The sequence below is a fragment of the Odocoileus virginianus genome, chromosome 7 (assembly GCF_023699985.2).
Source record: "Odocoileus virginianus isolate 20LAN1187 ecotype Illinois chromosome 7, Ovbor_1.2, whole genome shotgun sequence".
Taxonomy (NCBI): domain Eukaryota; kingdom Metazoa; phylum Chordata; class Mammalia; order Artiodactyla; family Cervidae; genus Odocoileus; species Odocoileus virginianus.
The window spans coordinates 85705607-85731655 of record NC_069680.1 but is presented as its reverse complement, the minus strand read 5'-3'; the positions used below and the strand labels follow the sequence as shown (position 1 = coordinate 85731655).

Sequence of the window (26049 nt, the reverse complement as noted above, 5' to 3'; positions counted from 1 at the left end):
CCTGGAACCTGAGAAGGAGCCATCTCATTTTCTACTTAGACCCCCCTCCAGAGAACATGCTTCATGCTTGCAATTTCTAATACTAAGTTATTTTCAAATAATAGTTGGAAGAATATATAAACAAATTTTAAAAATTATTTTACATCCAAAAGAACAACTGCTAACCACAATTACTATTCCATACAAATGTTTCTTATTTTTGCAGGAAGTGCATTTTGGTGTAAGAAAAAGAAGAGGTTAGATTTGACTTCTTTAGTAACAGAATAAGAAAGTTTCTATGTAAATTAAACAGACACTAACTAATGTTTCATTCACCAAATCAACTTGAGAATATAATTTGATTTTCAAAAAGCTCTGGGCATTTAAAAAAAAATCATATCCATATGACTATTAGTTCAACCAGGCACATTTCCACATGACACCTGAATGGTCACTGTTTCCTAGTGGAGCCAGCAGTTGTGGCCCAGCTCTCTGGCCGGATGTGGAATGATATGGGTTCTGAGGAGCTTGTGCCCAGAGCCACTTCAAGGCTGATTTCCTTGGCCAAGTCTGAATGGAAGAAAACACCCACCCACCTGCCTGAAGTCCCCTGCAGGCTGAGAAACACGGGTGGCCTAGCTGGCTGGGCAAATGGAAGATAAGGCAGACAAACATGAGAGAAAAGGATCCCACAGCCTAATTAAGTCTTCTTACCTGCTGAGCAGCATCTGAACATTTTTTCGGAGTTTCTAAAACAGCAGATTGAGAGTCTGGGTTGAAAAGGAAGAAGACAGGCAATATGTTAAAGAGCAGATTTTCCCATTTCTTTGACCAGAAAATGAAACTACAATATACCTTCAACCACAATAAGCACCCAAACACCCAGGCTACTTTTCAGCTATACTTCCGTGCTATAAGGACATGACCACTTTTCAGTACATGTAACACACAAAAGGACATGCTTATGTCATTAGGTATCTTTAAAATTAGATCAGCACTATGCCCTTCTTTACACATCAGTCATGATTACTTATCTCAATAGCTAGTTTCTATTTTGTGCCAGGAAGTATCTGCTAAGACAGTCACTGCTCATATTATTCTCTTAAGTCTGTACAGTGATGGAAGCCAACTCCCTAGCCTGGAAGGACAGGGTCCTGGGCACCTTATCTGACTGTTGACGGTTGACCTTGCACTTTCAACAAGAGATGATGTGCCCTTGCTAAGAGGCACTGATATGGTCATCTGAGACAGAATCTAGGGGACTGCAGCTTCTTCACGCTAGAAAACCTAAGGGATAACCAAGGCTACGTTTCCTTCTGTTTTTTAAGCTAGGGGATGCTTTCTGTGAAGCTCACATGGCAGTTACAAAAATAAAGACATAAGAGAGCCTCCAGGAACTGCCAGCGATTGTGGATTGGAGTCTGAGAACAACTTCTCCTGTCCATCCTTGCATTGCGGTGAGGAACTGAGGCCCAGACACACCCAGTAGGCAGACAAAGACGAGTCTGTCTCCCCACTGTCCCATTGCTCCCCATCCCAGACGGGCACATAGACCAGATGCCTGACAACACTCTGGGGGATACCTCAGATTTTTCTAATTTAGCAGCATTTTAGTTCATGTATGTGACAGTGCACAGAAAAAGCAAAAGGCATTCATGGGTTAAATCATACAACATGTTGTTAAACTACATTGAAAGTTCATTTCACTTGGATTAAAGCATGGTCTCCACCTGGGCCCCACGAGCCTCCTTCGGCCTTCTCTCTCCCGCCACCCCGACCTCTGCGCCGTCCCCACCTGCTAAGCACCCTCTGGCCACACCAGCCTTCCTGCCGCCCTGTGCACACAGTTCTGCTCCCTCCAGGGGGTCTGGTGCGTGGGGATGTCGGCACACACACCCTCCCTCTCCCTGTTCCATGGAGCACCCCATTCCCTGTTGCTCTCTCCACAAAGTCGATCCTCAAACAAAATGCTATAGAATTCACTTGTTTGCCAACTTATTTCTCTATCTTACCTGACTAGATCAAAGACAGATACTTTGTAGACTCTTTGCCTTACTGACTCCCCAGCACCTAGAACAGGGTCTGACACACAGTAGATGTGTAAAATATTTGTTGAGTGTTGTGGGAGGGGATGAAAGGTGAGACCAAAGAATGATGAAACCACGGAAGCAAAGTGGGAGCCCCAGGAGAGTGGGTGCTGGGCAGGGCACAGGTGGCCATGTGGTTGCTAGGCCTGCACCTAAACTCAGGGTACATCTTTCAGAACAAAATCACTGAGAACAGCATGGCATACTCACTCACCAACAGGTATCACTGTGGCAACAACACTAACAAGCAGCTTTAACACACAAGTGTTTTCCCAAATACTATGTTTCACTAAGTTAATCAAAAGATTTGTCTCTTATACTGATAGATCTCTATTTTGAACTCAACACAGGAGCTGGCCATTTTTGAAGAAAGATCTTTAACATCAAAGCGAGGACAGGTAATAGTAAAGCAAATCCAGGCTCTGGAACACTTCTGTTTTCTGCGGGTTTTAGTCACCTTCAAATCCTCTAAAACACCACAGACTTAAGACAAGACCCTGGGGCTTTGTAGAAATGTGGACATTTTCTCTTCCTTGTCTGTCTATGCAGGCGATGCAGGCAGAGCCCACAGAGTCTGCGGGGGTCGGGGGGGGGGGGGTGTCACAAACAGCCCTTCCCCTTAGAGACACATACAATGTTTCCCAGTTGTTTTTTTAAAAAAATAGTCCTAGGCCACGCAACCTGCTCCAAAAAGCAAACCTCTGGATTCTGGTGGTAAAAGGAATGTCACCACTTTACCAAAACAAAGAATTAGAGAGTGTTATCCAATATTCCACTGTTTTGAACACCTACATCTAAACTTTGATCTGAATTGAGTTCATCCTCTCACCCTCACCTCTTGAACTACTTCCTTGAATCAGTGAGTTATGACACCTAGGAGAAATTTATATGTCAAAATATTCTCTTCCAGATCAAAAGCTGGAGCACAGAAGTTCTAGAGGGTCAAGATTTTAAGGTGAAAGAAATGTACAGAATAACTACAAAGTAAGGGGGAAACAAGTGAGAATAATCAATAGAAGAAAGAAAAACAAACGTCGAGGAGAAGGAAAACAGGAGAATAAGAAGGAAAAAGAAGGAGGGGAAGCAAAAGAGTAAAAGGAAGCATGAAAACTCACGAAGGGCTGCCCACCAAGGGACGACACAGGCTGGGCTGTGCCCGGTGAAGGGCCTCTGAGCACCGGGCCGTCAGGAGCCTGTGGGCAGGTGGGGGAGAAACCCGCCGGGCTCCAGTGTCCTCGGAGTGTGGACCCCTCACATTAACTACCAGGGCGCTGGCCTCCCACCCGTCCTCCCAGAGCCGGGGAGCTTTCAGAACTGCCTCTGTCAGCCCTGCCCCGCAGAAAGTCCTCTTCATCACCAGGACGGGTGTTTTCGGAGGGACCCAGAGAGAGCTTTCAAGAGCACATCTCAAACTGCCAACTCCTCCACCCATCTTTCCTAAGGATTAAGAAACTCAGTTTAGTTCAGTTCAACTGCTCAGTCATGTCCGACTCTTTGCCACGCCATGGACTGCAGCACACCAGGCTTCCCTGTCCATCACCAACTCCCAGAGCTTACTCAAACTCGCGTCCTTCGAGTTGGTGAAGCCATCCAACTAGAAGTCTAAGAAACTAGACTGGTTTTAAAAAACATTACTGTCTGAAGTAGAGTGGGAGAAAGAACATTCCTGACAAAAATTTAAATGCTCCATTAAAAAAAAAAGACAAAAACCTCACAAAAATTTCTGGGTGCTCCACAATTCCAAATATGCTTCAAAAATAATCTTTTTTTTTTTTTTTTTTTTTTTTTTTTTTAGTTTAGTGTTTTTTTTTTTTTTTTAATGTTTAGTTAAAAAAGAAAAAATAAAAAGAAGATCCACCACCTGGATGGCTGTATGTCTCTGTGGAGTCCTAGGTCACATTCATAGGCCAAAAAGTATTTTTGCATACTCAATGCCTCTTTAGAAATTCCACTGCTCCTCAGATCTCTCCCAGGTGATTCTGGAAATTGTGAATAGTTTCTGGTGTGTTCTGTGAATCAGCCCCCTTGCCTGCCACACAGTGTAAGCCATTTCATTTCTCCCTTGGCCCTGCTGTCTACTTACAAAACAAGACACACCTGGATGAGGTTTACATTTGTAGAGGACAGGAAGAAAAAGGGTAGGATATGCCACTCTGCTAGGAATGGAAAATAAATCAAATACCCTTCAAAATGCAGAAAATATACCTTCTGAAAATGAACTAAGTAGTCTCTCAAAACTTTTACATTTTAATGAAAAATGTGCTTATGTAAAATTACTAAATTATAGCTTCTTTAATGATCAATTTGATTCAAATCTAATCAATTTAATTGAAAGAAAATTCATTAAATTTCATTTAAATACCATGACTTATGATTAGCAGCCTAACCAATGGTAGATGTCTTTACTCTGGTATGCCATGTCCTTACACAAATGAAGATGGGGTTAAAAATGTAACTTCCCTAGAAGGGGTCAACCCTGTATTCTGCTTATTTGATTATTTAATAGTCTGGATCTGCCCCTCGTTGCCAACAAAGGATGTCCACACAGAGGCATTAGACTGCATATATGAGGGGGCAATGTGAGCTGATTTAAAAAAAATGAAACAAAACTGAACATGGAGAATCATCTCCAGGAGACATGGTTTATCTGCTTGAGAGCATTTTATTCCTGAGTCAGGTGACAGGTTGAGAGATAAACATCATCAAACACCCCTTGGTCCTTACAGAATCTTGGCTTTTCCTCAAGTGAACACGATTAAATAGTCAGGACAAACCTGGAAATGAGTTGAGAATGCTCTTCACACTATATTTCATCCCACAGAAGCTCCTTTATTTAGAAGCTGTAGAAACACTTCTTTTGGATACTAGAGGACAGAAGAGTTGTCCTCCTGAGATTATTGCTTTTCATCTGACAGACACAGGGCATGACCCGGCTGTGTTCCCACTTCCCTTTCTACCTTAAACCTGAGGGATAAATATCAACCCCCTTTAAAAACTGCAAGTCCTTCTGAAATTCATTTCAGTATGCTGGTTCACCTCAGTGCTATACTCAATTCCTTTCAATTTAATCTATTTCCCTCTATCATCTTTTTGTACACCTCACATATTCATAAGCTGCTCAGATATCTTTTTGGAGCCAAGGTGGATTACCATTCTTTCAGCCAGCAAGTAAACACAGGTTTTAGGATTCCTATACAAAAAGTTTGTCACGTTTCTATCAGCTATCCTTCCACATTTTCCTCCAGGACTTTCTGTGCCCAAATTGCTTTTCTAAAATCAATCCTCTGTTCAATCTCTTGACCATTCACTTTTTTAAAGAAAGATAATGGACCTGGACTTCCCTGATGGTTCAGTGGTTAAGAATCCACTTGTTAATGCTGGGGAGAGGAGTTCAATCCCTGGTTCAGGAAGATTCCACATTCCAAGGGACAACTAACTCCACGAGCTGCAATGACTGAAGCCAGAGTGCCTAGAGCCCATGCTCCACAACAAGAGAAGCCACTGCAATGAGAAGCCCCAGAGCCACAACTAGAGAAAGTCTGCACATAGCAACAAGGACCCAGCCCAGCCATAAATAAATAAATAAAATTAAAATTTTAAAATAATTTATTGAAACAAAGAAAGAAAGGGACGTTCCTGGCTGTCCAGTGGCTAAGACTCCGTGCTCCCACTGCAGGTGGCCCTGGTTTGATCCCTGGTTGGGAAACTAAAGATCTCACATGTGGCAATGAAGATCCTATGTGCTGCAACTAAGACCAGGAACAACCAAATAAATGTATATATATTTTTTAATTTTTTTAAAAGGAAGATAGTGGCCTTGATTTTCCAAAGATGCACCAAGAATGATCAAGTCACTCTTCACACCTTGACCCTGTTCTCCATGAATTCAAAACTAAAACCAAGTCTCTCTTTGTGTAAACCTATCAAGTAACCTTGGTGATGAGCCCCTAAAATGGTCCTTGGGTTCTTTCAGCACACACACAAGTCCATCAAACATAATACCTGCATTCATGTGCTGAGTAGATATTTTATTAATATTTATATATTTTCAAACAAAAAATCTTCATTTATTCAATGTTTAAGTATATACTGGATCCAAAGGTCTTGAAATGTTGGGAGTCTACACAGAAGACAGGTAGTAGATACAGATCAGTTCCTAACCTAAATAATTCAAATGATAGAGGTATGAATAAAATGCCAGGAGGCTCCAGAAGAACCACCGTGGTGGGGGTGGGTTGCATCAAATAAGTAAAGGAAAATGAAGAGAGAAGATAAGGAGAAAAGATAACTCAAAAGGATCTATTCTTATTAACGTTTCTGCTACAAACTTCTGGAGCAAGCACATTGCCCTCAATTTCCTTTCCAGCCTGTCCTTCTAGGAGACTCCACTCTACAGACTTCAGGCGGTCAGCCTCAGCACCTCAGGCTCCTCTGTGGAAGCAACAGAAAGACACTGCAGGACCCGAAGCTCCCCAAGAACCTGCAACCCCTGAGGCCCCACTGCAGCCTCTGCGCCGAGACTCACACAGAGGGAGGCCCGTCTCTTCACCAGCAGACGAAGGTGGAGAAAGCCAGTTTCACAAAACGGATTGTGGAAAACCAGAAGTGCGGTCCCTGAGAAAGGCAGAAAAGGCAGCAGCATGAATCTGAATTAGCCTGCCATGTGGATTAGTGGGGCTTCCCGGTGGCACTAGTGGTAAAGAATCCGCCTGCCAATGCAGGAGACAGGGGACCCCAGTTTGATCCTTGGGTTGGGAAGAGGGCAATGGAAACCCACTCCAATATTCTTGCCTGGAGAATCTCTCAAACAGAGGAGACTGGGGGATACGGTCCACAAGTTCACAAAGAGTCAGACACGACTAAAGTGCCTTAGCCTGCTCACATGGCGATTAATAACCAGTGTAAAGAAGAGCCAAAAGACAAAAAGCCAAAGAAAAACCAAGCTGTCAATTTTCTAAGATAGAACCACAAGTCTTTCTTCTTCAGAAAGAAAAATAATCACGGAGTTCTTTTACTTTAAAACAAAGCTGAAAGGGACCACATGCTGCAAACAGCAATTTTAGCTGTGAAGTCACTACACAGATCACAGTCAAGTGCACTGGAAATAGTTTATCACTATTAGTAATCACATTATCAATATTTTCAATTAATATCTATTTTTTAAAAAACATAGGGTCTATGCATGGTTTTCACTGTGTTACTGACATCCTCATTTGGCAGCTTACGACAGGGAGGGTGAACGGTCCCAGAATGAGAACGCCCTGCAGAATCCTGCAGAATTATAGTAGGAAAAGCTTAGGAAGGGCTATTAGACCATTTTGTACAAAACAGTTATTGGGCTCTTGGGTTTATTAACAGCTCAGCTGGAGAAAAATAAGTCACTACATTATACTATTTTCTACTTATCCTTATCTCCATCATCCTCTTTAAGAATACACATTTTAAAAGGAGACTAGTTGTTATATTAAAAATTGCTACTCTGGTATTTTGCAAGTTATATCAAATAACAAAGAAAAAATTAGTTTGTAAACTTCTTGGCCTCAGTTCCAACTATCATCTGTTACCAAACTAAAATTCATATTATCACTAATTAACTTTCTGTCTAGCATTCCTCCAGTTTACAAAAAAAAATCAGTAACATAAAATGTTTCATAACATTTTTAAACAGCCCTAAAATTTTAGAGGATAATATAAATGCTTCAGTTAAAGTTGAGAAGTTCACCCTAGGGATGAAAAAAATGAAAACATCACCCTAAACACTGGTGTAAACACAAGATATGAACAGCTGTTAAAATAAATCTCAATGAAATTCGTTGATTCTACTGTAGCTACACCTAGCTATTTCCTAACCAGTAAGTAACTTCCAGAAAAACATCTACTTCTGCTTTATTGACTATGCCAAAGCCTTTGACTGTGTGGATCACAACAAACTGTGGAAAATTCTTAAAGAAATGGGAATATCAGACCACCTTACCTGCCTCCGAAGAAATCTGTATACATATAAAGAAGCAACAGTTATAACTGGACATGGAACAACAGACTGGTTCCAAATTGGGAAAGGAGTATGTCAAGGCTGTATATTGTCACCCTGCTTATTTAACTTATATATGGAGTACATCATGTGAAATGCCAGGTTGGATGAAGCACAAGCTGGAATCAAGATTGCCGGGAAAAATATCAATAACCTCAGATATGCAGATGATACCATCCTTATGGCAGAAAGTGAAGAACAACTAAAGAGCCTCTTGATGAAAGGGAAAGAGGAGAGTGAAAAAGCTGGCTTAAAACTCAACATTCAGAAAACTAAGATCACAGTATCTGGTCCCATCACTTCATGGCAAATAGATAGGGAAACAATGGAAACAGTGACAGACTTTATTTTCTTGGGCTCCAAAATCACTGCAGATGGGGACTGCAGCCATGAAATCAAAAGACACTTACTCCTTGAAAGAAAAGCTATGACCAGCCTAGACAGCATATTAAAAAGCAGAGACATTACCTTGCTGACAAAGGTCTGTCTAGTCAGAGTTATGGTTTTTCCAGTAGTCATATATGGATATGAGCACTGGACTAGAAAGAAAGCTGAGCACTGAAGAATTGATGCTTTTGAGCTGTGGTGTTGGAGAGGACTCTTGAGTGTCCCTTGGACTGCAAGGAGATCCAACCAGTCCATCCTAAAGGAAATCAGTCCTGAATGTTCATTGGAAGGATTGATGCTGAAGCTGAAACTCCACCTGAAACTTGGCCACCTCATGTGAAGAACTGACTCATTTGAAAAGACCCTGATGCTGGGAAAGATTGAGGGCAGGAGGAGAAGGGGATGACAGAGGATGAGATGGTTGGATGACACCATCGACTCAATGGACATGAGTTTGAGCAAGCTCTGGGAGTTGGTGATGGACAGGGAAGTCTGGCGTGCTGCATGCAGTCCATGGGGTCACAAAGAGTTGGACACGACTGAGCAACTGAACTGAAGTAACTTTTAACATAAACAAATAAAAATGTACTTAATAGGATAAATACTTTAAGCTATATAATTTTCCCTTTAAAACTAAATTGTTTCACATGCTCGTTTTTTTCAGGTGTTACATAAGCACCCTCTCATCTCTGAAGATCTACCTTGGCCCTTGATCAACTGTTCTCTGTACCACAAGAAAGGCAAAGCCCTACGTAGAACATCTTTCTTACGTCACACCTGTTGTTTGTGATTCGTTTCAGAGAGTACAGTCCATCAAGTAAACACTAAGCAGTGTTTCAGAAGCATCGGCCTTTAAAAGGGGGTACACAAGGTTGGGTGTAGGCGCCCACTCAGTTCCTCAGTGGAAAGAAAGAAGAAGCAAATGTATCATTTTGGGTTGAGGAGATAAACAGAGACTGTGAGCAGTAGGCCCCCTCTGCAGATCTTTGGACACTAGTCTGAAATAAAGTCAATGATGGTGTGAGCCACTGTTGGTTTTAAAGGGACTCATAAGGAATATAATGACTGCATTCTGGATGCTAATCTATGCTTTCACTCTTAGATAATTCTCAAAGTATCCCTATGCAGTAGGTGTTATCTCTACTACCATTTTATAGGTGCAGAAACCAAGGACAGAAGTTGGGAAACTTACCCAAGGTTACAAGCTGATACACAGCAGAGCCCAAGCTCCCTGGTCACACTCTTCACAGAGGTCCCAGCTAGGCTTTCACCCAACGTCTTTCTCTCAATAAGCCAATGGGAATAAAATACCAAATTCTTAACTCTAACACCACGCTATGATACCATTTAGGAAAATTTGATGAGGGAGAGATTTCTGAATTGTAATAATACCCTTCCATTTACTCTTCCCTGAATGGATCAGATGTCAATATTCCTGATCAGTCCACCAAGAAGAAGCTGCGATTTATTAAGCCAAAATGAAAAAGGAAGCAAAGAGTAAGACAACCAAATTCCATAGAAACACTGTTATACAAATATGATTCTTAATTCAATACAATGAAGTGCTTTTCTAGGTTTGGGCTCCATAAAAAGTTGATGTAAATGTCATGCTACCTCCAAAGTACTTCGAAAATAACACAAAACACTTTAGGACAACACAAGGGACAAAAAGAAATACAATCAAAAAGAAATATTTTTTAGAAAAATGTTACATCTGAACAGTGTACAAAATTTTTTAAATTACTTAAAATTTAGACTTAGTAGCATGTACAGCTTCATCTTGCCTCTGTCAACTATCTCTGAAGGCAAAGAAAAAACTAACAAAAGCTCAAAGAGAGTAGTAAGGGAAGAGGCAGGGAAGGAGGTGAGGGGCTGCCACCTCTGAAGCCAAGAGACAGAGAGCTCCCTTCCGAGCTTTCAGCCCATATGGTGGGTGGCTTCCTTCCAGGTGGGGGCTTCAGCTGGGCCCCAAAGCAGTGGTTCTCAGACTCTGTGTACACAGTACTAACTGGATAGCTCTAGTTTCCCAGTCCCCATAACTATGAAGGATAGGGTGTAAGAATTTTCAATTTAACAAGCTTCCCAGTGATTTAGCCTGATTTATGTAAGGATTATAATCTAAGAAATACTTGGAAGAGAAACCCAGATTCACTACTCAGCAGGTGCTTCACAGACATTTGATGTTACTTTCAGAACATACACTCGTCCTGCGGGCCTACCTGTGTCAGCATCCTTAGGCTTGTGTTCTTCATCAGGAGGTTTAGATGGTGGCCAAGCAGCTGGGACTCTCCTGGGAAACTGCCCTTCGATATAATCCAGTGAGTGTGTGGGTTGACTAACTGCAGCCCAGGTGTAAAGTTGATCTTGCTATATTAAAAAAAAAATTAAGCTATTTTAATTCAATCACAAAAAATGGAGTCTTCTTGATTGATATTTGCAACATCATTTCTATCATAAATATATGTGTTGTAGGCATATATATAGATGCAAACATACATAAAACATGAAACAGCATTTTATACTATTCAACGTAGATTCATCACATAAACTTTCTTTCACACATTTTGTTTTCATAACCATACGTATTTCAACTTCTATGGTAAAATTTAAGTCTCTTTCTTTGGAGGTAAAAGGCCATGTGGGTCTGCAGAGAATTACAAGGTCAGAAAATCCACCCAATCACAGAGTCCCCTGACTAACCATCTTCAATTCACTGGAATATGATGTCCCTTTAAAATCTGTGTAAACACTTGTGGCAAAATCAGAGAACAGGCAGTGCTGAGCACTCAAGGACAATAAATAGCTTCCTCATCTTCAACAACAGAAAGCCCAGGAAACTAATTATCCTCAATCCAGGTCGGGAACAGTTTAGGAGAGGAACTATAAAAAAGTAAGTGAACTTGCCAAGAAAAAAAGAACTGGACAGGGATCTGGCAAAGAAAGCTCTTCCCAGCTGGAGACCAACAGAATCTGGACAGAATGAGAAGCAGGCTCATAGCTACATCTTGTGCCAGGAAGCCAAGTGGGAACCTTAGAAAGGAGGCCACTCTGAGGCTGTAGACCCCTTTGGAAACTGCCTGCTAAGATTTCAGGGTAACAGGTGCTTCAGGATGCAGGCACCAATGTACACAAGCCCTAGGTTCTCTTCATGACACCCTCCTTACTCACAGGTATGTTTCCCTAAACCTTTTGATCAACACAACAAATGAAGCAGAGAGAGTAACTGAGTGGTAGAAACAAAAACAAAAAACATGGTGTAAACACTATGCTGAGACTGAACTTGAGTCAACCAATGGAGAGGCATTGCTATTTCCAAAAATTTGCTTCACAAGTTAATTGAAGAATTTCATAAAATATTCTTCAGCGTCAACAGTAAAATACAATGTATATATCAGTTAGTTTAAGCTTCACCTTTAGGGACAGTCACTGCCCGTATCCAAGAACTCAGATTCTCAGGTCTGAATCAGGAAGGGTCTCACTGTAGACCCTTCAGTCAGTCATATATTTCATGTACCTACATCTTGATTGACACCAGGTCTACTGAGTATCAGAAATAACTTTTTACTGGAAAAATGAGTGGTTTAATTAACATGATATAAGAAATGAGCTCTCATTGGTAGAAGTAAAGGAATCCAATGGACATGGACCAGCAAATCCCTGTCCAAGGATTAGACATCAGAGAATATCCTCATTCTGGCAAGAACAAGTGAGATGTGGGCAAGAGGCAATATCAAGGCTCAGTGTCCCCTTCACATACAGAAAATGTGAGCCTCTCATGGAAGGAGCAGCCAAGCACCTGGCAGGGGGTCAAGTTGTATGTATCCTGAAAGGGGGCTCTGTCTCAGAGAGCTTCATCATCCTAACAACAAACCCACCCAGTCTCAGACTCCATTTGCTCCACAGAAAAGAGTCAGCGCCAGCAACCATGGGGACAAGTGGTTTCACTCAGGATTTCAGCATTCAGCAAATACGAAGTTTGCTAAAAGCACTCCATAAAAGCCTACATAAACCACAGACAGCCTAGCCAGTCCTGCAGTCTTTCAGTCCCACCCCAGGACTGGAACACATACAGACCTGTAAGGTGACAAAACCTCTCCTTCATCATTCGGCTCCACAAGCAGGGAATGAGCAAGAACTAAGTTCTGTTGTAGTTCTTAAAGAATCAAATGTCAACTCTTCCACCTGTCCTTTTTCTAAAACCCTCCTATTCATCCTCCCAAGTTCATCTCCCCACATGTCCCCAATCAAGCTCCACTCCACTGGAATGCCCCAACCGAGCCTTCCCCAGGCACAGCATCTAACCAAAGATTAAGTCCCACTGGGGTCTCGCCCGACTCCCAAATCACAGCATGTTAGCCCTGCCTCTTGTTGACAGTTAATAGCACGCAATCCAGGTCGTGGCTGAACCCGTTTCTGAGTACACTTCACCTTCCCTTAACCGCATGAACTACTTCAGCACAGGAAGTATGTACACAAATCCGGTAAAATTTCCAAGCACTCCATAAAAGCTACTTAATGTCTACTGAATTAACACATTTGTCAGATAAGAAGAAAAAGCAAGAGAGATGGTTTATCAACATGAGAGCAGCTGGAGCTGTGATCTCATTTTTTTCATCTGCTTATTAACAAAAGTACCAGAGGGGTACTTTGTGTGCATTAAACAGAAAACAAAGGTGTCAAGTGATCCATTATATCTAAACCTATTCACAACTGTACCATGTAAAGAAAAACATAGAGCAGACAAAATTCCTAGGACAGAACCAGAACTGCACCCCTGACACATCTCCTAACTTTATACCTTCATGTTCTCACCAGTAACTCAGAAATAATGCCTGTTCCTGTCTTTCTGCAGGACTGGAGTGAGCAGAGCAAATGCTACATGAAAAGAGCAGTGTAAACCACATGGTGTAATTCAAACATAACTACCACAACAAGTACTTGCTTTGATTTCCTTTTTTAATTTTTATTTTTGGTACATTAAATTTACTCATGAAAAATTCTAAAAATGTGCAATTTTGCCTTTTTAACAAAGTATAATAAAACTCCCTAAACAATACTTGACATTTACAATTCTAGCAGAATATTAAATATTTACAAAACTGTATCTTTTAAAGGGCTTCCCTGGTGGCTCAGACGGTGAAGAATTCGCCTGCAATGTGGGAGACCTGGGTTTGATCCTTGGATTGGGAAGATCCCTGGAGAAGAGAATGGCTACCCACTCCAGTATTCTGGCCTGGAGAATTCCATGGACTGTATAGTTCATGGGATTGCAAAGAGTCGGACGCAACTGAGCAACTTTCACTTTCACTATCTTTTAAAAAATATATTTTTTAATTTTAATTGGAGGCCAATTACTTTACAATATTGTAGTGGGTTTTGCCATACATTGACATGAATCAGCCACGGGTGTACCTGTGTTCCCCATCCTGAACCCCCCACCCACCTCCCTCCCCATCCCATCCCTCAGGGTCATCCCAGTGCACCAGCCCTGAGCACCCTGTCTCATGCATCGAACCTGGACTGGTGATCTATTTCACATATGATAATATACATGTTTCAATGCCATTCTCTCAAATCATCCCACCCTTGCCTTCTCCCATGGAGTCCAAAAGTCTGTTCTTTACATCTGTGTCTCTTTTGCTGTCTCGCATATAGGGTCATTGTTACCATCTTTCTAAACTCCATATATATGCGTCAATATACTGTATTGGTGTTTTTCTTTCTGACTTACTTCACTCTGTATAATAGGCTCCAGAAGTTACATGCAACTTTGTAGAACTGACATAAAAGAATGGCTCAAAAATGGGAGAATTTTCCTTCATTCCTAAAAAGAAAGTGCATCCAAGAAGCTGTGAAGATTCTTGAGTGCATGAGGCCTTTAGTTTCAGTACCAGAGCCTGTCTTTGTGCATCTAAGAACTTTGCACAGGTGAGGGGCTACTTACAACACTGGGATGAACTGGCTGGAGCTCCACTCCCTCCAGTAGCAGTGTAGTAACACTGACCTTTGGCCTCAACCAGCACAGTATGTAGTTTGCACATGTTGATTAAAGATACTCAGTTTGATTCAGAACCTTGGGACTTTTAAGTAATTGAGCCTCTTCAGAACCCTTGGCTGTAAATGTCATTTGCCTAACTTTCTGGGAGTCATCTGCACTTTGGAAAGGACGGCCAACCCACTCAGGTGCCACAGGCCCATCCACTGGGACAGATGGTCAAGCTAAGCAGGGTCACAGTCTCCCTTATAATGTTTAAGACTCTTCAACATGTAATGCCATCAGTTACCAGTGTGTAAAACAAACAAGGCATCAAATAAGCCACCACAGAGGCAGGAAGAATGACAGTAACAGGGTGTGAGGAGGGTGCAACCCAGTTCCCACTTAGAAATGCTCACTAGAAACAATGGAATGAGTGGACAGATGCAAGCCTCCAACAGTTTGTGCTCAAACAGGAATGCATTACAGCTGTATAACATTAGGCAAAGTCACTACCCACTATGCCCCTCCACATGTAGCACACAGTGTAAACTGTGACCTTCCTTTGATAAAGGACCTAGGATTCTAAGTAGTGACTTAAAATACTGAACCTACTAACTGCTATACTAACAAGCTGACTCATGTAATTTTTGGAGATTATAAATGATGCTGGCTTTTAAAAATACCCAGTAATATATATATATTTATTATTCTAGGTGCTAACTCCCATTTTCTCAGTACACTTTTCTTTCCAATTTTCAATATCATAATATAAAAACTAGAAAATAAGGTAGAAAATTGAGTGTTCTGCTTAAAAAAAAAAAAGATTAGTGTTTTGTCCTAAGGTTGCATTCTACTTCAGTCTGTACATGCCACTTTCTCCATTCTTGGAGATACAAAATGCAAGCACAAGCTTTAAAACATGACAAGTTACACAGAGATACAAAACGCGAGCACAAGCTTTAAAATGTGACAAGTTACACAGAGCAAATTGGCTGGTGCCACAACTACCTGGTTGCCACAGCATTTGGAAACTGAGCCCACGCTTTCAGGAAAATGACCACGTAGTTAAAAGAGTCAGTTTGATCTGTTTCTAGCTGATGAGGACATCTTCTGAGGAAATGCCAAATGCTCTTTAGGCTCACTGACTGTGGTTGCTTCTGGAGAGAAGCTTCATAAGAGAGAAAACACTGCTAGCAAATATCCCCAAGTTCCAGTAAGGGATTCACTTGGGAACAGGCCTCATGGGTAGGCAGCTGAATGCTCTGTGTTCTGTGGCTCTCATGTTTATGTTTTACCATTCTCAATTCAGAATGGCCTCACTGGAGATAGCACTCAGCACACGAACTTTCAAAGACAGCTGGAAATTTCTCTAAGGCTTCTGACGACTGAAACACAGCTGTACAATGTCTAAATTCACTTCCTTCAATTAGAATGTTTTAGTTTTTTGCTGTGTTTAGTATAATAATGCTAACTTCTTACATTTATCAAAATAGCTATAAAAGGGTGGGCAGGATTGAGTTAAGGGGTGTGTCCAGAGATGGCTATGGACTTAGAGTTCTTTTAGGCAGCATGTCTGCTGACGGTAGGGCTGTGTTCCCAACCGGTTGGTTGTTTGGCCTGAGGCATCCCAGTACTGAAACTTACAAGCTGTTGAGTGGAGCCAGGTCTCCATATCAGGGGTCCACAGTGTCTGCCTCTGACTCCAGCCAGAGTTCACCTAGGCATCTGCTGTGTCTGCCATCAGCTTTTATGACTCCAGAGAGAGCTACAGTCGCCTCCCTGCCTCTCCAGGAGACCCTCCAAGACATGCACTGTGATAAAACTGAAAAAATTAAACTTGGGGAAAACAAGATTTGATGTCTGGATCCCAAGTCAGAGGCAGGCCTGCCCAGCTTGAAGCTTTGCTCTTCAGAACACAGGCACAAGTCACCCCTAACAAGAAATCAACACAAACAACCCAACCAACATTTCCCTCCAAGGGCAAAAACAAAAGGGAGAAGAAATACAACCCTAAAGCCTGGGAAAAGGAGACCCCAAGTGGAACAAGTCAGAAAAAAGTGATGAAAAGACAGAGAATTATAGTACAAATGAAAGAGCAAGGCAGAAACTCACAAGACCAAATAAATGAAGAGGAAATAACCAATCTCCCTGAAAGAGGATTCAGAATAATGAGAGTAAAGATGCTCTGAAGACTTGAAAATAGAATGGAGAAAATGCAAGAAGCATTTAACACAGTTAATACAATCACCAAGGACATAGAAGAAATAAAGAATAAAGAAACAGAGATGAACAACACAATTACTGAAAAAAATACTCTAGAAGAACCAATAGCAGAATAACTGACAGAGAAAATGATAAGTGAGCTGGAAGGTAGAGTGGTGGAAATAACTGCTGAAGGGCAGAATAAAGGGAAAGGAATGAAAAGAGGATAGCCTCAGAGATCTTTCGGACAATATTAAACAAATCAACATTCCAGTTATAGGGGTCCCAGAGGAAGGAAAAAAAGGCACTGAGAAAATTTTTGAAGAAATTATAGTTGAATCCCCCACATAGGAAAGGCAATAGTCAATCAAGTCCAAGAAGCACAGAGAGTCCCATACAGGGTAAACCCAAGGAGAAACACATTGATACACATATTAATCAAGCTAACAGAGATTAAGCACAAAGAAAGAATATTAAATGCAGCAAGGGAAAAGCAACAAGTGTCATATAAGAGAAAACCCAGACAACTGCCAGTGGATCTTTCAGCAGAAACTCTGTAGACCAGAAGGGAATGGCAGGATATGTTTAAAGTGCTGAAAGAGAAAAATCTACAACCAAGATAACTATACCTGGCAAAGATCTCATTCAAAATTGATGAAGTCAAAAGCTTTACAGACAAGCAGAAGTTACGAGAATTCAGCATCACCAAACTAGCCTTGCAATAAATACTAAAGGTACTTTACATAGCCAGTAAATACAAAAGAAAGACCTAAAAAAAAATAATAATCAAGAAAATGTCATTAAGAACATATGTATAATTATCTTAAATGTAAATGAATTAAATGTACTAATCAAAAGACACACACTGACTGAATGGATACAAAAACAAGACCTATTTATATGCTGCCTCCAGAAGACCCACTTCAGACCTAGAGACACATGCAGACTGAAAGTAAAAGGATGGAAAAAGATATTCCATGTGAATGGAAACCAAAAGAAAGCCAGAGGGCAATCCTTATTTCAGAAAAAATAGACTTTAAAATAAAGAATATTATAAGAGACAAAGACGGACACTACATAATGATCAGGGGATCAACCCAAGAAGACATAACAATTGTAAATATTTATGCACCTAACAGAGGAGCATCTAAATATATAAGGCAAACACTAACACTAACTAAGGTGTAAGAGGGAAAACCTACAGCAACATAATAATAGTAGGGGACTTAAACACCCCACTTAGACCAAAGCACAGATGATCAAAACACAGACTCAATAAGGAAACTCAAACCTCAAATGAAACATTAGACCAAAGGGACCTAATTGATGTCTTCAGGATTTTCGATACAAATGCAGAAGAATACACTTTCTTCTCATTGCACATTGAACAGTCTCCAGGATAGATCATATCTTGGGCCACAAATCAAGCCTCAGTAAATTTAAGAAAACTGAAATTGCATCAAGTGTCTTCTCTGATCACAATGCTATGAGACTAGATATCAACTACAGGAAAAAAGTGCAAAAACACAAACTCACGGAGATTAAACAATATGATACTAAAAATAACAAAGAGGTTACTGAAGAAATTCTTAAAGAGATGGGAATACCAGACCATGTGACCTGCCTTCTGAGATATCTGTATGCAGGTCACGAAGCAACAGTTAGAACTGGACATGGAACAACAGACTGGTTCCAAATAGGAAAAGGAGCACGTCAACGCTGTATATTATCACCCTGCTTATTTAATTTATATGCAGATTATATCATGAGAAATGCTGGGCTGGAGGAAGCACAAGCTGGAATCAAGATGGCCAGGAGAAATATCAATATCTCAGATATGCAGATGATAACACCATTGTGGAAGAAAGTGAAGAAGAACTAAACAGCCTGTTACGAAAGTGAAAGAGGAGAGTGAAAAAGCTGGCTTAAAACTCAACATTCAGAAAATTAAGATCATGGCATCCAGTCTCATCACTTCATGGTAAATAGATGGGGAAACAGTGGAAACAGTAACAGACTTTATTTTGGGGGGCTCCAAAATCACTGCAGATGGGGACTGTAGCCATGAAATTAAAAGATGCTTGCTCCTTGGAAGAAAAGTTATGACCAACCTAGACAGCATATTAAAAAGCAGAGACATTACTTTGCCAACAAAGGGTCTGGCTAGTCAAAGCTATGGTTGTTCCAGTAGTCATGTATGGATGTGAGAGTTGGACCATAAAGAAAGTTGAGCACCGAAGAATTGATACTTTTGAAATGTGGTGTTGAGAAGACTTGAGAGTCCCTTGGACTGCAACGAGATCCAACCAGTCCATCCTTAAGGAAATCAGTCCTGAATATTCATTGGAGGGACTGATGCCAAAGCTGAAACTCCAATACTTTGGCCACCTGATGTGAAGAACTGACTCATTTGAAAAGACCCTGATGCTAGGAAAGATTGAAGGTGGGAGGAGAAAGGGACGACAGAGGATGAAACGGTCGGATGGCATCACTGACTCAACGGACATGAGTCTGAGTAAACTCTGGGAGTTGGTGATGGACAGGGAGGCCTGGCATGCTGCAGTCCATGGGATTGCAAAGAGTTGGACACAACTGAGTGATCGAACTGAACTGAACTATTGAAGAAATAAGAAAGGAAGTCAAAAGATTCCTAGAAACAAATAACAATGAAAACATGATGACCCAAAACCTATGGGATTCAGCAAAGGCAGTTCTAAAAGGGAAGTTTATAGCAATATAATCATATGTCAAGAAACAAGAAAAGCATCAGATAGACAAGCTAACTCTACATCAAGAGCAGCTGGAAAAAGAACAAAAAACCCCCAAAGTCAGCAGAAGGAAGTAAATCATAAAGATCAGAGCAGAAATAAATGAAAAAGAAATGAAGGAAACAATAGCAAAGATTGATAAAACTAAAAGCTGGTTCTTTGAGAAGATAAACAAAATTGACAAACCACTAGCCAGACTCATCAAGAAAAAAAGGGAGAAAAATCAAATCAACAAAATTAGAAATGAAAAAGGAGAGGTTACAACAGACAACACAGAAATACAAAGGATCATAACAGAATATTATAAGCGACTATATGCTAATAAAATATACAACCTAGAGGAAACAGATTCTTAGAAAATGTCAACCTCCCAAGACTGAACCAGAAAGAAATAGAAATTATGAACAACTGAATTACAAACACTGAAATGAAAACAATGATCAAAAATCTCCCTAAGAAACAAAAGCCCAGGGCTAAATGGCTTCACAGGAGATTTCTATCAAACATTTAGAGAAGAGCTAATGCCTATTTTTCTGAAACTCTTCCAAAAAATTGCACAGGAAGGAACACTTCCAAACTCATTCTGTGAGGTCACAATCATCCTGATGCCAAAACCAGGCAAAGACAATATGAAAAAAAGAAAATTACAGGCCAACATCACTGATGAACATAAGATGCAAAAATCTTCAACAAAATTCTAGGAAACAGAATTTAACAACACATTAAAAAGCTCATACACCATGATCAACTCGGGTTTGTTTCAGGGATGCAAAGATTCTTCAATATATGCAAATCAATCGCATGATACAACATACTAACAAACTGAAAGATAAAAACCATATGATCATCTAAATAGATGTAGAAAAGCCTTCAACAAAATTCAGCACCCATTTATTTTTAAAACTCTTCAAAAAATGGGCATAGAAGGAACCTACCTCAACATAGTAAAGGCCATATATGAAAAGTCCACAGCAAACATTATTCTCAATGGTTAAAAACTAAAAGCATTCCCTCCATGATCAGGAACAAGAGAAGGGTGTCCACTCTCACCGCTATTATTCAACATAGTTTTGGAAGGCCTAGCTACAGCGATTAGAGAAGAAAAAGAACTAAAAGTAATCCAGATCAGAAAAGAAGTAAAACTTTCACTGTTTGCAGATGATGTGATACTATACATAGAAAACTCAAAAGAAACTATCAGAAAATCACTAGAGCTAATCAGTAAATTCAGCAAAGACTTGGGATACAAGGTCAATACACAGAAATCACTTGCATTTATATATACTAACAAAGAAAAATCAGAAAGAGAAATTAAGGAATCAATACCATTCACCATTACAACAAAAAGAATAAAATATCTAGGAATAAACCTACCTAAGGAGACAAAAGACCTGTATACAGAAAACTATAAGACACTGATGAAAGAAATCAAAGACAACATAAACAGATGGAGAGATAGTCCATGTTCCTGGGTGGGGAGAATCAATATTGTGAAAATGACTATACTGCCAAATGCAATCTATGGAATCAATGAGATCCCTATCTAATTAACAATGGCATTTTTTTCACAGAACTAGAACAAAAAATTTCACAATTCATATGGAAACACAAAGGACCCCAAATAGCCAAAGGAGTCTTGAGAAAGAAGAATGGAGCTGGGAGAATCAACTTTCCTGGCTTTAGATTATACTACAAAGCTACAGTCATCAAGACAGTATGGTACTGGCACAAAAACAGAAATATAGTCCAATGGAACAAGATAGAGAACCCAGACATAAACCCATGCACCTATGGGTACCTTATCTCTGACATAGGAGGCAAGACTATACAATGGGGCAAAGACAGCCTCTTCAATAAGTGGTGCTGGTAAAACTGGACAGCTACATGCAAAAGAATGAAATTAGATCACTACCTAACGCCATACACAAAGATAAACTCAAAATGGACTAAAGACCTAAATGTAAGACCAGAAACTATTAAACTCTTAGAAGAAAGCATAAGCAGAATACTTGATGACATAAATCAAAGCAAGATCTTCTATGACCCACCTCCCAGAGTAATGGAAATAAAAACAAAAATAAACAAGTGGGACTTAATTAAACTTAAAATCTTTTGCACAGCAAAGGAAACTATAAACAAGGTGAAAAGACAACCCTCAGAATGGGAGAAAATAATAGCAAAGGAAACAACTGACAAAGAATTAATTTCCAAAATATATAAACAGCTCATATAACTCAATACCAGAAAAGCAAACAACCCAGTCAAAAAGTGGGAAAGGGACCTGAAGAGACATCTCTTCAAAGAAGACATACAGATGGCTAACAAGCACATGAAAAGATGCTCAGCATCACTCATTATTGGAGAAATGAAAATCAAAACTACAATGAGATACCACATTACACCAGTCAGAATGGCCATCATCAAAAAGTCTGCAAACAATAAATACTGTAGAGGGTGTGGAGAAAAGGGAACACTCTTGCACTATTGGTGGGAATGTAAACTGATACAGCCACTATGGAAGGTGGCATGGAGATTCCTTGAAAAACTAGGAATAAAACCACCATATGACCCAGCAATCCCACTCCTAGGCATATACCCTGAGGAAACCAAAATTGAAAAAGACACATGTACCCCAAGGTTCATCACAGCACTATTTACAATACCTAGAACATGCAAGCAACCTAGATGTCCATCAACAGATGATTGGATAAAGAAGCTGTAGTACATATATACAGTGGAATACTACTCAGCCATAAAGATGACTGCATTTGAATCCATTCTACTGAGGTGGACGAACCTAGAGCCTATTATACAGAGTGAAGGAAGTCAGAAAGAGAAATATAAATACTGTATACGGACACATACATATGGAATCTCAAGAGATGGCACTGATGCATTTATTTTCAGGACAGTGATGGAAAATCAGACATAGAGGACAGAGCTACGGACATGGCGGGAGGAGAGGAGGGAGAAGAGGATGTGTATGGAGAAAGTAACATAAAAATTTACATCACCATATGTAAAATAGACAGCCAATGGGAATCTGCCATGTGACTCAGGGAACAAACAGGGGCTCTGTGACAGGCTGAAGGGTGGGATGGGGAGGGAGATGGGAGGGAGGTCCAGGAGGGAGGGGACATGGGCATACCTATGGCTGATTCTTATTGATGTATGACAGAAAACCACAAAATTATGTAAAGCAATTATCCTTCAATTACGAAATTAAAAATATTAGGCAGGTGGCAGTCACTGCTGTCTGGAAACACATGAATAACCAGACATCTTCAAGAACATTCTTTTTTTTTTTTTCCCATTTATTTTTATTAGTTGGAGGCTAATTACTTTACATCATTACAGTAGTTTTTGTTATACATTGAAATGAATTAGCCATGGATTTACATGTATTCCCCATCCCAGTCCATTCTTGAGTTTCAGAATTGTAAAGTGTTCTGTGAGGAATAATTGGATTCAGTCCTTGCCCTAAAAAACTTGACAGTTATCATTTGAAAAATAATATTCAATTATATGAAACAGCACAAATTTCATAGAAGAATAAAATAAATTAGACTTTAAAAAATAGCTTTAAAAAATTTCATTCCCCAATACTAACAATTAAAACAAAAAACCCTAAATATTACTTTTTTCTTTTGTGATGTGACAGTTTTCAACAATATCATTGTACTGAAATAGGATTTATTTAGAATAGTTCTTTGTTTTAACAAAATGGAAAAGTTTGCCTTTTAGCACATAACTTTTTAATCTGTGTTTGATTAGAATAAGCACATATTTCCTGTATTTTAAAAAATACTGTTTAGAGGAAGTAAAAACTGTCATATATGTATACAACATCACCACAGAATGAGCACAAAATCTTTGCTTTACTAAAAGAAGCTAGTTGAGCAAACTGTAGTTGGCAAAGTTCCTTGAGCATTTGTGCCAACTGTCACCACATTGTGAATTCAATTAAAACTGCCCTGTGGGATTTCTCAACTAGCCATGTTTGTAATTTTCTCTATTTTGTTTCTGTTAAACATTTCAGAAATGTATGTGTTATCCTCCCAAGTAGGATATGTAAGCTCCTTACCCCTAGTCACCAACCATATACTATCTCCCCTTGTTTTCCCCCTGATATTTGTATACATAACAGACATGGAATGAGTATTAAGGAACTTCAAGGCTCAAGCTGAATAAAAATTGTCTTTTAATGGCTTAAACCATATTTCTATATCTGAGTAAAAATAGGAACATGCCTCCCTGACACTACTCCACTTCTTAAATTCATAAAGTCTGCTTTGGCTTTTGTTGAACTGGATCATTTCTTCCTATTGAAGAAAAACAAACAGAAGCTTCCTACCCAGGGAAGATCAGAAGATTAAAAACCACAATGTAAACGCAGCATAGGGAGGAGCCAAGATGGCGGAGGAACAGGACGGGGAGACCACTTTCTCTCCTACAAATTCATCGAAAGAACATTTGAACGCTGAGCAAATTTCACAAAAAACTTCTGATCGCTAGCAGAGGACATCAGGCGCCCAGAAAAGCAGCCCATTGTCTTCGAAGGGAGGTAGGACGAAATATAAAAGATAAAAAGGGAGTCAAAAGAGCTACGGACGGAGACCCGTCCCGGGAAGGGAGTCTTAATAGAGGAAGTTTCCAATCACCAGGAAACCCTCTCACTGGCGGGACTGGGGGAAGTTTTCGGCATTCTAACTGGGAGGAAAAATTAAACAAGGCCCACAGATTACCTGCCTAAAAGCAACTCCCAGCAGAAAAGTACCCCAGACGCCCGTACCCGCCAGCAACAAGCGGGGCGGAACGGAGAGGAGCGGGCGGCATTGCTTAGGGTAAGGACCGGCCCAAAGACCCTGAGAGCAATCGGGAGCTTTTTTAAACTGTGGGATAGCAAGGGTCAAAATTAACTGGCCCGAACACACTGCCGGCGGTTCGCAAAACAAAGGGACTGAGAAACTCCAGAGAAGAGCCGGCCCATCCCCGCTGGAGGTAGGAGGCAGGGGGGAGGGGAAAGGGGCAAACTCAGCCCCTGAGAAGCCACCCCCTCCCACACTGCAAACAGGCCTCCGGGTTCTATCTAAAGACTTCCTGAGACCCGACTGGCGGTGCATGCTGGGGCCGCGGAAGGGAAAAGCGCGCCGTACCCGGGGAGAGAGGGCGCCCAAGCCTCTGGCTGCCTGGGCCGCTCGCCGCGGACGGAAAAGGCACGCCACATCCGGGGAGAGTGTGCCCAAGCCTCTGGCTGCCTGGGCCGCTCGCCGTGGAGGGAAAAGGCGCGCCGCATCCGGGGAGAATACGCCCAAGCCTCTGGCTGCCTGGGCCGTTTGCCGCGGAGGGAAAAGGCGTGCTGCACCCGGGGAGAGTACGCCCAAGCCTCTGGCTGCTTGAACCGCTCAGGCCGGGGAAGGCACAAAACGCAGGAGCAACCGAATCTGCGCTTTTGTGGAGTACCCGAAAACTGGAACCGCACTCAACGCAGGGCCCACTCCATATAGAGCAGCCGGGAGCCTGAGCAGTGTAGACGGGGAAAGCACAGACACCCGTGAGCAGGGCAAACCCAGTGTGGCCGGAACACGGTGAGCGCTATCCACACAGAGCGGTATCTGTCTGCAGCGCCCCGCCCTCCCCGTAGCAGGACTGAACTGAACTAGCGAACCGAAATAAGAGATCACCTCCGCCCGCCTGTGTCAGGGCGGAAATTAGACACCGAAGAGACGGCAAACAGAAACCAAATAAACAAAGGGAACCGCTTCAGAAAGGACCGGTGTAACAGATTAAAATCCCTGAAGGTAACTGACTACACCGGAAGGGGCCTACAGATATCGAGAAGTGTAAGCTGGAAAGAGGAGCTATCTGAAATTGAACTGAACCTACGCTGACCGCAACAACTCCAGAGAAATTCCTAGATATATATGTATATATATTTTTTTAATTTAAAAAAAAAAAATTTTTTTTTCTTTCCTTTTTTTTTAAATTTTTTCTCTTTTATTTTCTTTTAAAATTCCCTATTACTCCCCTATTACTCCTCAACTTTCATTTTCATATATTTTTATGATTTTTTTAATTAGGGAAAAAAAAATTTTTTTTTCTTTTTTTTCTTTTCCTTGTTTTTCTCTATTTCCTTTTAAAGTCCTCTAATACTTCTCTATTATTCCTTAATTTTCATTTTCATTTCACTATAACCTTGCCAAAAAAAAAAAAGAGAGAGAGAGAAACCCTATTTTTAAACCGAACTTCATATACAGTTCTAAATTTTTTGTGTGTTTTAGTTTTTGTTTTTGAATATTGTATTTCAAAGAGTCTAACCTCTACACTAGATTTTTAATCTTTGTTTTTCAGTAGTATGTGATATAAATTTTGGTCATTTAAGAATCCAATATTCAGTTCCCATTTCTATTCAGGAGTGTGGTGATACTCTCCCACTTTTGACTCTCTGTTTTCTACCTCAGAACACCTCTATTTCCTCCTTTCCCCTTCTCTTCCCAATCCAACTCTGAATCTTTGTGTGTGTCTGGGCTACGGAGAACACTTTGGGAACAGATAACTGCGTAGATCTGTCTCTCTCCTCTTGAGTCCCCTTTTTCTCCTCCTGCTCACCTCTATCTC

The 26049-nt window shown here is 40.7% G+C and overlaps 1 protein-coding gene across 1 annotated transcript in view; it reads right to left on the bottom strand.

Annotated features, from left to right (window-relative positions):
• Nucleotides 1-26049, bottom strand: part of FMN2 (formin 2) — a 276558-nt gene that overhangs the window by 139220 nt on the left and 111289 nt on the right. Inside the window, 2 exon segments of the mRNA XM_070469841.1 lie at nt 694-749; nt 10704-10851. Coding sequence (XP_070325942.1) covers nt 694-749; nt 10704-10851 — 204 coding nt within the window.